We start from the raw sequence: 11,471 nt of genomic DNA on the forward strand, positions 1-11,471 counted from the left end.
ACAAATAAACAATAGGGAAAGGACATATTATTCAATGAATGATTCTTGGAAGACTTTCTAGCCATATGCAGAAGAATGAAACTGGATCCCTACCTCTTACCATATATAAAAATTAACTCAAGATGGATTAAAGACCTAAACATAAGAACTGAAGCTATAAAAATCCTAGAACAGACAACCTAGAAAAAAACTCTTCTGGATATTGGCCTAGACGAAAAATTTATGAGGAGGATCCCACATGTAATTGTAATAGAAACAAAAGTAGACTTGGGACTTAATCAAATGGCAGTTAAACTAAAAAGCTTCTGCATAGCAAAAGAAGTAACCAATAGATCAATCTACAGAATGAGAGAAAATATTTATAAATTATAGCTACAACAAAGAATTCGCATCCCAAATCTACAAGGGACTCAAAACAACTCAACAACAACAACAACAAAATAACTCCACTAAAAACTGGGCAAGGGACATGAACAACATTTCTGAAAAAAAGAAACACAAGTGTCCAATAAACACATGAAAAAATATTCAACATAACTAATCATAAAAGAAATGCAAATTAAAGCCACACTGAGATACCATCTTACACCAGTCAGAATGGCTTTCATTAAAAAGTCAAAAAAACAACAGATGTTGGCATGGATGAGAAGAAAAAGGAACACTCATATCCTATTGGTGGAAACGTAAACTGTCTATAGAGAATTTCCAACCTCTGTGGAAAGCAGTATGGAAATATCATAAAGAACTAAAAATAAAACTACCGTTTGTCCAAGCAATTCCACTGCTGAGGCTCTAACCAGGGAAAAAGAAATCATTTTATAAAAAGTACACCTGTACTTCTATGTTGACTGCAGCCCTATTTACAATAGCAGAGTCATGGAACTGACCTAAGTATTCACGAACAGTTGATTAGATGAAGAAAATGTGACATGTATGCACCATGGAATACTATTCAGCTATAAAATAGAGTGAAATAATGCCTTTGTAGCAACATGGATGGATCTGGATGCCATTATCTATCCTAAGTGAACCAACATAGAAACAGAAAATCAATATTATGTGTTCTCATATATAAGTGGAAGCTAAACAAAGGATACATGTGAACATAAAGATAGAAAAAAAATGACTCTTGACTTGAAAGGGAGAGTTGAACATTGTCTGTTGGGTACAATGTCCCATATTTGGGCCATGGATACACTAGAGCCCAACCCCACCATTAAGTATGTAATACCAATGTAACAAACAAGCACATGTACCTGCTAAATCTAAAATAAAAACATATTTTTTAAAAAGCCAATTTTAGTAAAATTACTGGGCTTGAAAAAATATAAAAAATAAACAATCATTCTGGCATCTAGGCAGAAAGACAAAAGACTTATAAAACAAGACTATTAGACTTCTATCAGACTTCTCAATGACAATGTTTTATGCCAGAAACAAAGATATAGAATAACATATTTAAGATACTGAAGGGGAGTAAATTAACCAAAGAGTTTATGTCCACCCAAACTAACTCTCATATATAAAGGCTGCACACAAACTTCCCTCACTTTCAAGAAGTCGGGTAATGTTTCCATGTACTCTTGCTGAGAAATCTACTAGAAAACAATCTTCAAAAAGTCAAATTATTTTATTTAAGATATGAAAATAAGAACTGATAGTAAACATTAAATGCATAGCTCTATTTATACCTAAAACTTAAGAATACTTGAAGAATGCATAATATATAATGACGGTAAGCACTGACAGTATAGACAAAGTATCACTATTTTCAGAAATTAGCAAAGAATGGAATAAGCTCAAAAAACTATTTAATGATTGCAGTTATCATATTGGTGGAGTAATGGATATTGTTATTCTGAGACTATTATGTGTATCATCTGGTATAGAGCCAAGGAATAATTATGGAATATTTCAATTCTATCTTCCCCTCACTTCTTGAGAACCAGGATTACTACTGTGAAATAAATGACAAATAGAAGTAATCTAGAAGTTAAACACTTACTCCTAAATGTGAATTATAATAATCCAAGTGAATTCATAACTTAAAAAATATATATTTATAAAAATTAATATTAATTTTATGATTATATATAATATATATAACATTAGTGTATATTCGTTCTGTCCACTGAAAAGACCTAGAAATTAAAGAAACCAACAGCACACAGATATTCATGTTGTCTACAAGTATTGAAAGTTTTAATTCTTCCTTTTCAATTCTTGTCTCACGTTGCCACACAGAGTAAGGCCTACTATTATTAATGTCAAATAAAAATGGGAAAGTAGGCATCACTGTCAATATCTCAATCTTAGAATCATAAAAAGTTTTTAGCAAGTTACCATTAAGTATAGTGTTTGCCCTAAATTTTCTGTAAGGTGATAATTTTTAACCCATATTTTCACTTAGCAGTATCAATGTACTTTTTGCTTTAAAAGATGATAAAATTTGCACTACTAACCTTGTCATCTCATTTTTCCAACCCTCTATTTCTGTTATACTATTCTTTGAACAATGCAAAAGTTTATAGCATTAAACTGTGCGCCATAATGCTAATTTCTACAATGATTTTGCTTTAGTTCAGATTTAAGTTGACTCATTACTAATCACCTTTTATTTATTCTGAATTCTCTATCCTTTGTTTTCCATTCATATTTGTCTCATGATTGCCTTGATTTTGTCATTATTTTTTTCCAAAGGAGACCAATGAATGCTCTTTTTAAGTTATTTTATATTTGAGATGTATATATGTTGCTTTTATACATTAATTGTGATATTCTTTGGTCTGGAAATATGTCAATAAATGTTTAACAACTAGCTCTCTGAAGGAACGAAAAAACCAGATCTTAGTATTGGCAGTTTTCCGGAGGCAAATAATCTCATCATGGCTGATTTCAAGCTACCAACATGGTGCCACTGAAAGTAGATGGAAAGAGATGCTCGGGAGCACAGCATCACATAACATTATTCAGTATCACAAAAGTAACTGCAAAATCATGCATAATCATAAATTGTAGTAAAATAATTAGGAAGTAATGAATCAAATATTTATTACATCTGTTTTTTTAAAAATAATGTATTTAGTTACAAGTTTTCTGTAATTTAGTTTTAAGTAATGGCTCTGTTTAAACTACTGGCTGTTAATATTCCCAAAACTTTAACAATCAGGTTTTGGAAAGCTAGTACAAGCTGGGTCCAACACCTTTGTCATACCTTATTCACTTTAGAACGATGCTGACAATGTGCTTTTATATTCATGCATTAAATATTGCTGTGGAAACTTCTGAAGCTAACTTTTTGCAACATGACAACTGAACTCATAAACTTTGTCCCATTTCGTACTTTAAGCACATAGAAATTTTAGATAAAATGGCAAATATTAAATAAATCAAAATAAGACAAGATAAGTCTCCACATGTGATAAAGGAAAAATGAAATCAATGCCACAGTAATAATTTGAAACTGATTCAGTGACAGCTCTCAGGTGTTAGAGGAGGCATGGATCAGAGCTAGGTGCTGACAGTCTAAAGCCCATTCAAGGAGAAGTAGCTGAAATGGAAATGGATTAGAAAATCTCTGATTAATTTGTACACAGACAGGGAAACTGGCAAGCTGAAGGGAGAGGCAACCGTCTCTTTTGATGACCCACCTTCTGCTAAAGCAGTTATTGACTGGTTTGATGGTAAAGAATTCTCCGGAAATCCTATCAAGGTCTCATTTGCTACTGGCCGGGCAGACTTTAATCGGGGTGGTGGCAATGGTCGTGGAGGCCAAGGGCGAGGAGGACCCATGGGCCATGGAGGCTACGGAGGTGGTGGCAGTGGTGGTGGCGGCCGGGGAGGATTTCCCAGTGGAAGTGGTGGCGGTGGAGGACAGCAGCGCGCTGGTGACTGGAAGTGTCCTAATGCCACCTGTGAGAACATGAACTTCTCTTGGAGGAATGAATGCAACCAGTGTAAAGCTCCTAAACCAGATGGCCCAGGAGGGGGACCAGGCGGCTCTTATATGGGAGGTAACTACGGAGATGATCGTCGTGGTGGCAGAGGAGGCTATGATCGAGGAGGCTACCGGGGCCGTGGTGGGGACCACGGAGGCTTCCGAGGGGGCCGGGGTGGTGGGGACAGAGGTGGCTTTGGCCCTGGCAAGATGGACTCCAGGGGTGAGCACAGACAGGATCGCAGGGAGAGGCCGTATTCGCCTGGCTCCCCAGGTTCTGGAACAGCTTTTCTTCCTGTACCAAGTGTTACCCTCGTTATGTTGTAACCTTCCAACTCCTGATTACCCCAAGGGGGTTTTTTGTGTCGGACTATGTAATTGTAACCATACCTCTGGTTCCCATTAAACATGACCATTTTAGTTTAAAAAAAAAAAAAAAGAAAATCTCTGTCCATCATCTCAGAAAAAAAGTGAGTCTTACAGCTTAGGTTTTGGATGAAGGGAAAGAAAAGTTACTGGCAGAAAAGAAAAACTCCAGCCCCACACCACTGATAGACATTTAAATTAGCTGAAGAGTACATTACCAATAAATTCAGAAGCTAACCAAAAACTAGTGTGGATTATTGAAATTCCTGAGTTTCCACTGGGAACTCTCTCATCATAAACAATCATGAAACCATGTAGTAGCAACCTTTTTATAAGGCAAGACAGAATTTCAACAGAATAATATTCTTTCTGAAGATGAGCAAGGTATGAAAAAGAAGAAATCAATAAGAAAAAGATTCTTCAGAGCCAAAGGTCCAGATGACCCAACAAAAAGAAAAATTAACAACCCAGGAACTAGAAGTAATGGAATAATATAGAAATATTCAAATAACAAAGATGAATAAAAGTGCTGGATATAATTATAAGCTAACAGAGCCTATGGAAAAGAATAGATGAATTCAAAGGGGAACCAACTAGAAATCTCTAGAAATAAAAAAATAGTTCACTAGAGATTAAAAATGAATAAGTGGATTAAAGATGAGGTTAGATGTAGTTGAAAAGAAAGCATACAAGGTGGAAAATGGAAAATAAAAAGTATTTTCAAAATCACCTGGGACATTTATAAAAGATTTTACAACAAATACCAAAATAACCACTACCATAAATCATTTCCTCTGGTAACAATGTAATTAAATGAGAAATAAATGTTTTAGAACTAAAATAATTTACGTAATTTTTATAGGTTTAAATACGAGTATCAACAAAAACTGAATGGAAATTGTGAAATAGTCGGATTTGAATGACAATGAAGGTAGCACAAATGAAATGTATTAAAAGTAGCTGGAACACTGTTAGAGGGAAGTGAAGCACTTTGAAGACAAGTATTAGAAAGGTAGACCTGTGATCCCACACTCTGGGAGGTTAAGACAGGCAAATCACCTGAGGTCAGGAGTTCAAAACCAGCCTGGCCAATTTGGTGAAACCCAATCTCCACTAAAAACACAAAATTAGCTGAGCATGGTGGTGCATGCCTGTAATCCTAGCTACTCAGGAGGCTGAGGCAGGACAATGGATTGAACTGGGAGGCGGAGGTTGCAGTAAGCTGAGATCACTCCACTGAACTCCAAACTCCAGCCTGGGCGACAAAAAAAGAAAGAAAACAAAAAAAGAAAATGAAAAAGTCAAAAAAGAAAGGTAGAAAAGTAATGAACTAAATTTTTAATGAAATAAATTATAAGAGTACATTAAAACTAAAGAAAATAGGAAGTTAGAATAATGAAAATCAGAGAAGTTAATGAAATAGAAACGTAAAACAAGATGAACAGAATTACAGGCTTATTCTTTAAATGATCAATAAAACAGACAAAGGTCTATCAAAACTGATGAAACAATCAAAATTAAGATACTAATAAACGTGTTAAAAAACAAAAAGACATAAATACATAGCAGAAACTTAAAAAGAATATTACGAATAACTTGAATAATCTTTAAAAGTTATATAAAATGGACAACTTATTTTACTTTCTTCATGTTAAAATGGCAATATTCCAGACATACTGAGTAAAATAAAATATTAAAGCTAAATTCAGTTGTTTCTTTGAACTTTGTATAATGTAGCTGCTAGAAAAGTGTAAATTACACTGAACAACTTAAATTTCCAAATGTAATTACAGAAATATGAATTTCTGTTGATTTTAGAGATGAGTATTCTTTAAATAATAATGAATCCATAGATTATATCATCTGTTCTAGTCATAGAAAAAAATTGTTTAAAATATGAGGAAAAACTTCCTGCAATCTTTTTATAAGTCAGATAACTTCAAAACCCAAAATGGACAAGAAAAATACAAGAAATAATATTAAAATAATGATAGTAGGAGTAATAACAACTTAAAGTGATTAAGCTCCAGACACTTTCAGAAGTCATTTACACATTGAAATGCTCCTCATAATAGATCTATGATGTAGGTAACATGATTGTCCTCATATTACAGATGAGGAAACCTTGTCAGAGACATGGTGACTTATCTCTAAGTTACACAGACAGTACCCTGTGTACACACCCAAAAGTGAACCAGACAGTCTTGCTTGGGATCCTCTGCTCTTAATAGAATTCACCAAAGAAGTTATACAAAGAGAGGTCTAGGTTCGAATTAAGGCTAGACTTAATAAAGAGCTGAATTTTCAAAGAAAAAAAAAGAAGAAGAAAGAAATGTAATGAAATCTTTGTTGTGCACCATCCAATGTTATGAATAAAAGAACAACAGCATGGGATTTTGAAGCTAGAGTTTTAAATCCCAGCTTACTTTACCAGTACTAAGTATCTAGATTATGTTCCTATCTAAGTGTGTACAATGCAACCAATAGTTACTACTCTGCCTCCTGCTTTAGGAGGGCATGGAGATGTTGATGAGACTATAGTTCTCTCGTTATAAAACCTCCCAGTAAATTCTCCATTCACAAGTGAATTCTAGACTCACTGCTCAGACTGGGGCTGACATTTCTCTAATGGGGGTCACCTGTGCCCATGGGACTACATATTATCCCTAGACTATACCTCAGGTATCCACTGACATGAATTATCACAGTGTTCCTAGTCAGCTAAGGTTGCAGCCTGGCCTTGAGCTTATTCTCTCTGGACAGGACTCTCACTCTATCTAGCTCTTTCAAGCAGTCCTTATATGGATGAGACTTTGAGCCTCATTGCACATGAATTGCTATCCTTATTCTCACTTCAATGTATTTAGCCTTCCCTGAGTTAGATACCAGCACCGTCTTAGCTATGAACCTAGACTCTACTCAAATATGTCACTCATAATTCAGCTGGATCCCTCGAACAAGAAAGTTAGACCCAACTGATGTTTATTACCCTGGAACAGACACGATGATTGGGATTTTCTCTTGCCACCCTTTGGAGTCCAGCCCTACATCCAATCTGTTCCCATAACCCCACCTCTGACAATCACTAATAGAACTTTGAGTCTCTTCCTATAGTCATAAGGCTCTAGCACATTTCATGAGGAGGTCCCCAAGGGTTAAACCAGGGACATTGTTTAAAAATATATAAATTATAAAGTACTTTACAAGGACTTAGTGTTATCATAATTATCTCATGACTATCCAGTTCTTTCTGCCAGAGATGGTGCTATGCAGAGGAATGTCTTGAGCAGGGGACTGGACTTCTAAAAGCTTTCCATGTTCAATCATCCAAAGTCCTGCAGATGCACTGGATTCCATTTTAAAATTCTCAGCAAACTGACACAAGAGCAGAAAATCAAACACCGTATATTCTCACTCATAGGCAGGTGTTGAACAATGAGAACACATGGACACAGGGAGGGGAGCACTACACACTGGGGTCCGTTGGGGGGAAATGGGGGAGGGGCGGGGGGTGGGGAGGTGGGAAGAGATAGCATGGGGAGAAATGACAGATACAGGTGAGGGGACGGAAGGCAGCAAACCACACTGCCATGTGTGTACCTATGCAACAATCTTGCATGTTCATCACATGTACCCCAAAACCTAAAATGCAATCAAAAAAAAAATTAACAGAACATATGCAAATTAGGCAAACTCCTATTTTTGACATGAATTTCAATTATTGTTTGATTTAAAACTTTTTACCACACTCTTAATCTAATGGTAGCAATAAAAAGATACCGTAACTAAAGTTTTGCCAGATGGGTAGGTCTAGACTCATTAAAATAAAAATGAGCAAACAAAAACAATATTAGCAAACTCTCTGCATTGCACTTGCTCTGTGTCAGCCAGGTTTCTACTTACTTATTCTCACATCAAATTTATGAAATAAGGGTTATGATTATCCCCATTTTACAGATGGTTAAGGCAAGGCATGAAGAGGTTAAGTAGCTTACCCAAAGTCACAGAGCCCGCAAATAGAAGGGCAGGAAGCAAGCCCCGAAAATGTAGTCCAGGGGTCTAGGCTCTAAAACCCTACATCCTCCATGTGGATGCACAAGTTGCTGCTTCTCAAGGGCCCCTGCCTGGTATTACAGCAATGAAATACAGCTTGGTTTCCAGGCCGACTCTCCCTGCAAGTCAGAAACTCCCATCTCTGGTTCACATGAACCTGGATTTTCCAATTGTGCTTGGCTCGGGCTCCCTGGAGAGAATGTAGCAAATTGGGAAGGGTAGAACTGTCTCCTGCCCACTCCTGCTAATTAAACTCCTCCAACTGACACTTTTTGGCTGGTTCCAAGAGGATATTATTTTTAGCATGCGAGGGTTAAAGGGGAAGGGAAGTGTGCCAGATTCAGGTTGTTAGAGAGGGAGAAAGAGAAAGGAGCTCGGAAGGATGCATTATGATTACGACTCCTTGTAATAATAAGATGGAGTAAATTGGGAGTCTGGGCCAGTCTCAGGGCCTTAAGGAAGGCTCCTAAACTCTGTCAACCTCCTTAATGGTTCTGCCACATTTAAATAGGTGGACTATTTCTCTACTCACACAGTCCCAATGGGACTGCAATTGCAGATCTTAGAAGTATCCAGTTTATTATTATTATTATTACTATTTCCTGGAATGAAAAGAAGAGTAATGCTTTGCAGGCTGGGGTGAAAGGAGCATTCCACCTTCCCCACCCCTTTTTCTTGCAAGGCTCTTTGACAGCCCCACCCTGGCCTGCCCTCAGAGGTAATAAATGATGTACTAACATGACCCTGATGAGGAAGCTGGGAGGTTAACTTGCAGGGCTCCTTCTGATAAAGACCAGGCCAGACCATGCACAGCTCAGACGATTGATAAACTCTGGTCCTGCACAACCACAAGAGCCCATCTGAGACACAGAGTGTACACTTCTGCCTCCCAGGACTCCATCTATCTATGTCAGTTTCACACATCCACACGCTGCCTCCTTTTTCCTTCTCCTCACCCTCTCTGCTTCTGTTCCAGTGATTAAAGATGCAAGATCCCTAGCTATTTACCAGCAGTTCTGTAAGCTGCTGAAGCTCAGGCGGCTCAGCCCCGTTAAGCTGAAGCATAAAACCTTGCAGCCCTGTGATATAAACCATGAAATCCTTAAAACTCAATTCACAGGAAAAAGAACTTTTTTTTGGTCCTGTTCTTCATGTGATTAATAGATGTCATTGTTTAGTCTGACAGCAAAGGCTCCATTGTGTGACAAGCTAACAGTCTTTCTCCTGGGCAGAGCAAAGAGAGAAAATACCCATGACACTGGGAAGATCATTTTTCTCAGGACTCAATGCATTGCCATTTTTAAGAGCACACTGAGGGAAATTTCAGCATATGCAATAAACATATACTGTAGAACTGAATGAATCTGCTTGTACTGAAGGCAACTAATGTGTATTATAAGGGCGACGGGTAATTAAGTGTACTAATTGAGAGGAGGTAAGATTTGAACTTGGATTTGAATCTCTGTTCACCCACTTACTGCCTAAATGACCTTAGGCCGGTGGTGTCACCCTTTAAGACATAGATCCATCCTTGTAAAATGGGATTCATAACAGTTACCTTATGGAATTGTATGCAGGATGCCATGAGATGATGCTGTTAATGCTCTCAGCACAGTGCCTGGTGCAGAATGAGTCCTTCCCCAGTATTAGCTGTTGTTATTAGGTCATCTATGAACAAGAAGAACAGGGAGAGACATGGGGCAAGACCAAATCCACAGCATCGTCTTCGGCATAAAGTGGGTTTTACTTTTCAAATCTCAGTAAACTGGTAGCTTCTAATAATCAATGGGTACAAAAGAGATGACAGTTGTTACCAGTCCAGAGCAATTGCTCATTGTGATACAAACTCCTCCTTCAGTTAGCAACTGCTTATTTAAAATATGCTCCCCAAAAAGTCAATAATAAATTCATTATGGAGACACTTTGTAGAGATGGTAAAAATTTGGATTTTAATACTGGGAGTTGATTAACATGTAATACATTTTACAGGAAGCTAAATAAGGATCTTATTCATTGATGCCTCCTAAGAGAATGGGGAAAATGCTTTGACTTGAACATTTTAAGTGATGCCAAATCAGACACATAGTGATCCTTAATCTGGGATAATTTTGCTCACCCACCCGTTCTCCTGGCACGTTTGACAATATTTGGAGACATTTTTAGTTATCACAACTAGGGTGAGGGGAATTCCTACTGATATCTAGTGGGCAGAGGCCAGGGACTCTGCTAAACATCCTGTGAATGTTCAGGATGGCTCCCACCACAATGCAGCATCCAACTCTAAATGACAGTAGTGCTGAGGGTGAAAAACTCTGGTGTAACCAAACTGTAGGGTGGAGGGAGGAAACTAGATACTGTAATTGAATATTTAATGAAATCTTAATATGTGAGGAAAGTTACCTACAATGTAAATTACTGCCTTGAACTGAAACCAATTTCACCTAATAACTCATTTGAGAATTGTTTGTAAACATCATAGTTTCTGATTTTACTTTTTGTACTTCAGAACTATTTTGCCAATTATGAAATACTGTGATCTTCCAGATTATCAATGTTTCAAAAGCTTCTCAGGGTGGTTCTTAGAATTTAGGCTTTTGCAAAAGCCAAGAGAGTCAAAAGCTCAACTAATTCTGTCTCCATCATTCATGATGAAAACTGTTCCCAGGAGCACTTTTCCCTGTTCCCCTCAAAAAGAAAAGAAACTCTTTGCAAAGATTTCACTTAGCTTAACTTCAGTGTAAAGATTTTCCTCCTCTAAATTCATCCATGGGCATGGTTCCTAATACAAGGACAGGATTTCCCCAGTGGCTGCAATGGTGTAAATCAAAAAATTAAAAAATATAAGGAACCAGATATAGGTCCCATTCACTGTTCAGTTTTCTTTGCCTTTCATGCCCATAGAATACAGCATTGCCATCTGAGAAAGTCATTAGTGAAAGAAGAGATTTTATAATATAAATACTTCCTTAAAAATGGGGCATGTTTGCTGGTTTTGGAAAATATCAGCATGGAAGATATAATGTTCAGTAGAGGACAAAGCTATCAAAGCAAAAATCACACAATTCTTTGATTTCAGAGGCCCTTGCTTAGAATTTGGCACTGCCCCATGCCCATT

General features: G+C 37.2%; 1 protein-coding gene across 1 annotated transcript; it reads left to right on the top strand.

The window, feature by feature from the left end:
• Nucleotides 1-1,170: 1,170 nt before the first annotated feature.
• Nucleotides 1,171-4,370, top strand: LOC101046669 (RNA-binding protein FUS-like). The gene is made up of 2 exons (XM_074405400.1): nt 1,171-1,220; nt 3,571-4,370. Exons 1-2 carry the CDS (start codon nt 1,171-1,173, stop codon nt 4,262-4,264), a joined length of 744 nt encoding a protein of 247 aa, XP_074261501.1. The 3' UTR covers nt 4,265-4,370.
• Nucleotides 4,371-11,471: the final 7,101 nt, after the last annotated feature.

Source organism: Saimiri boliviensis, chromosome 9 (assembly GCF_048565385.1).
Source record: "Saimiri boliviensis isolate mSaiBol1 chromosome 9, mSaiBol1.pri, whole genome shotgun sequence".
NCBI classification, from domain to species: domain Eukaryota; kingdom Metazoa; phylum Chordata; class Mammalia; order Primates; family Cebidae; genus Saimiri; species Saimiri boliviensis.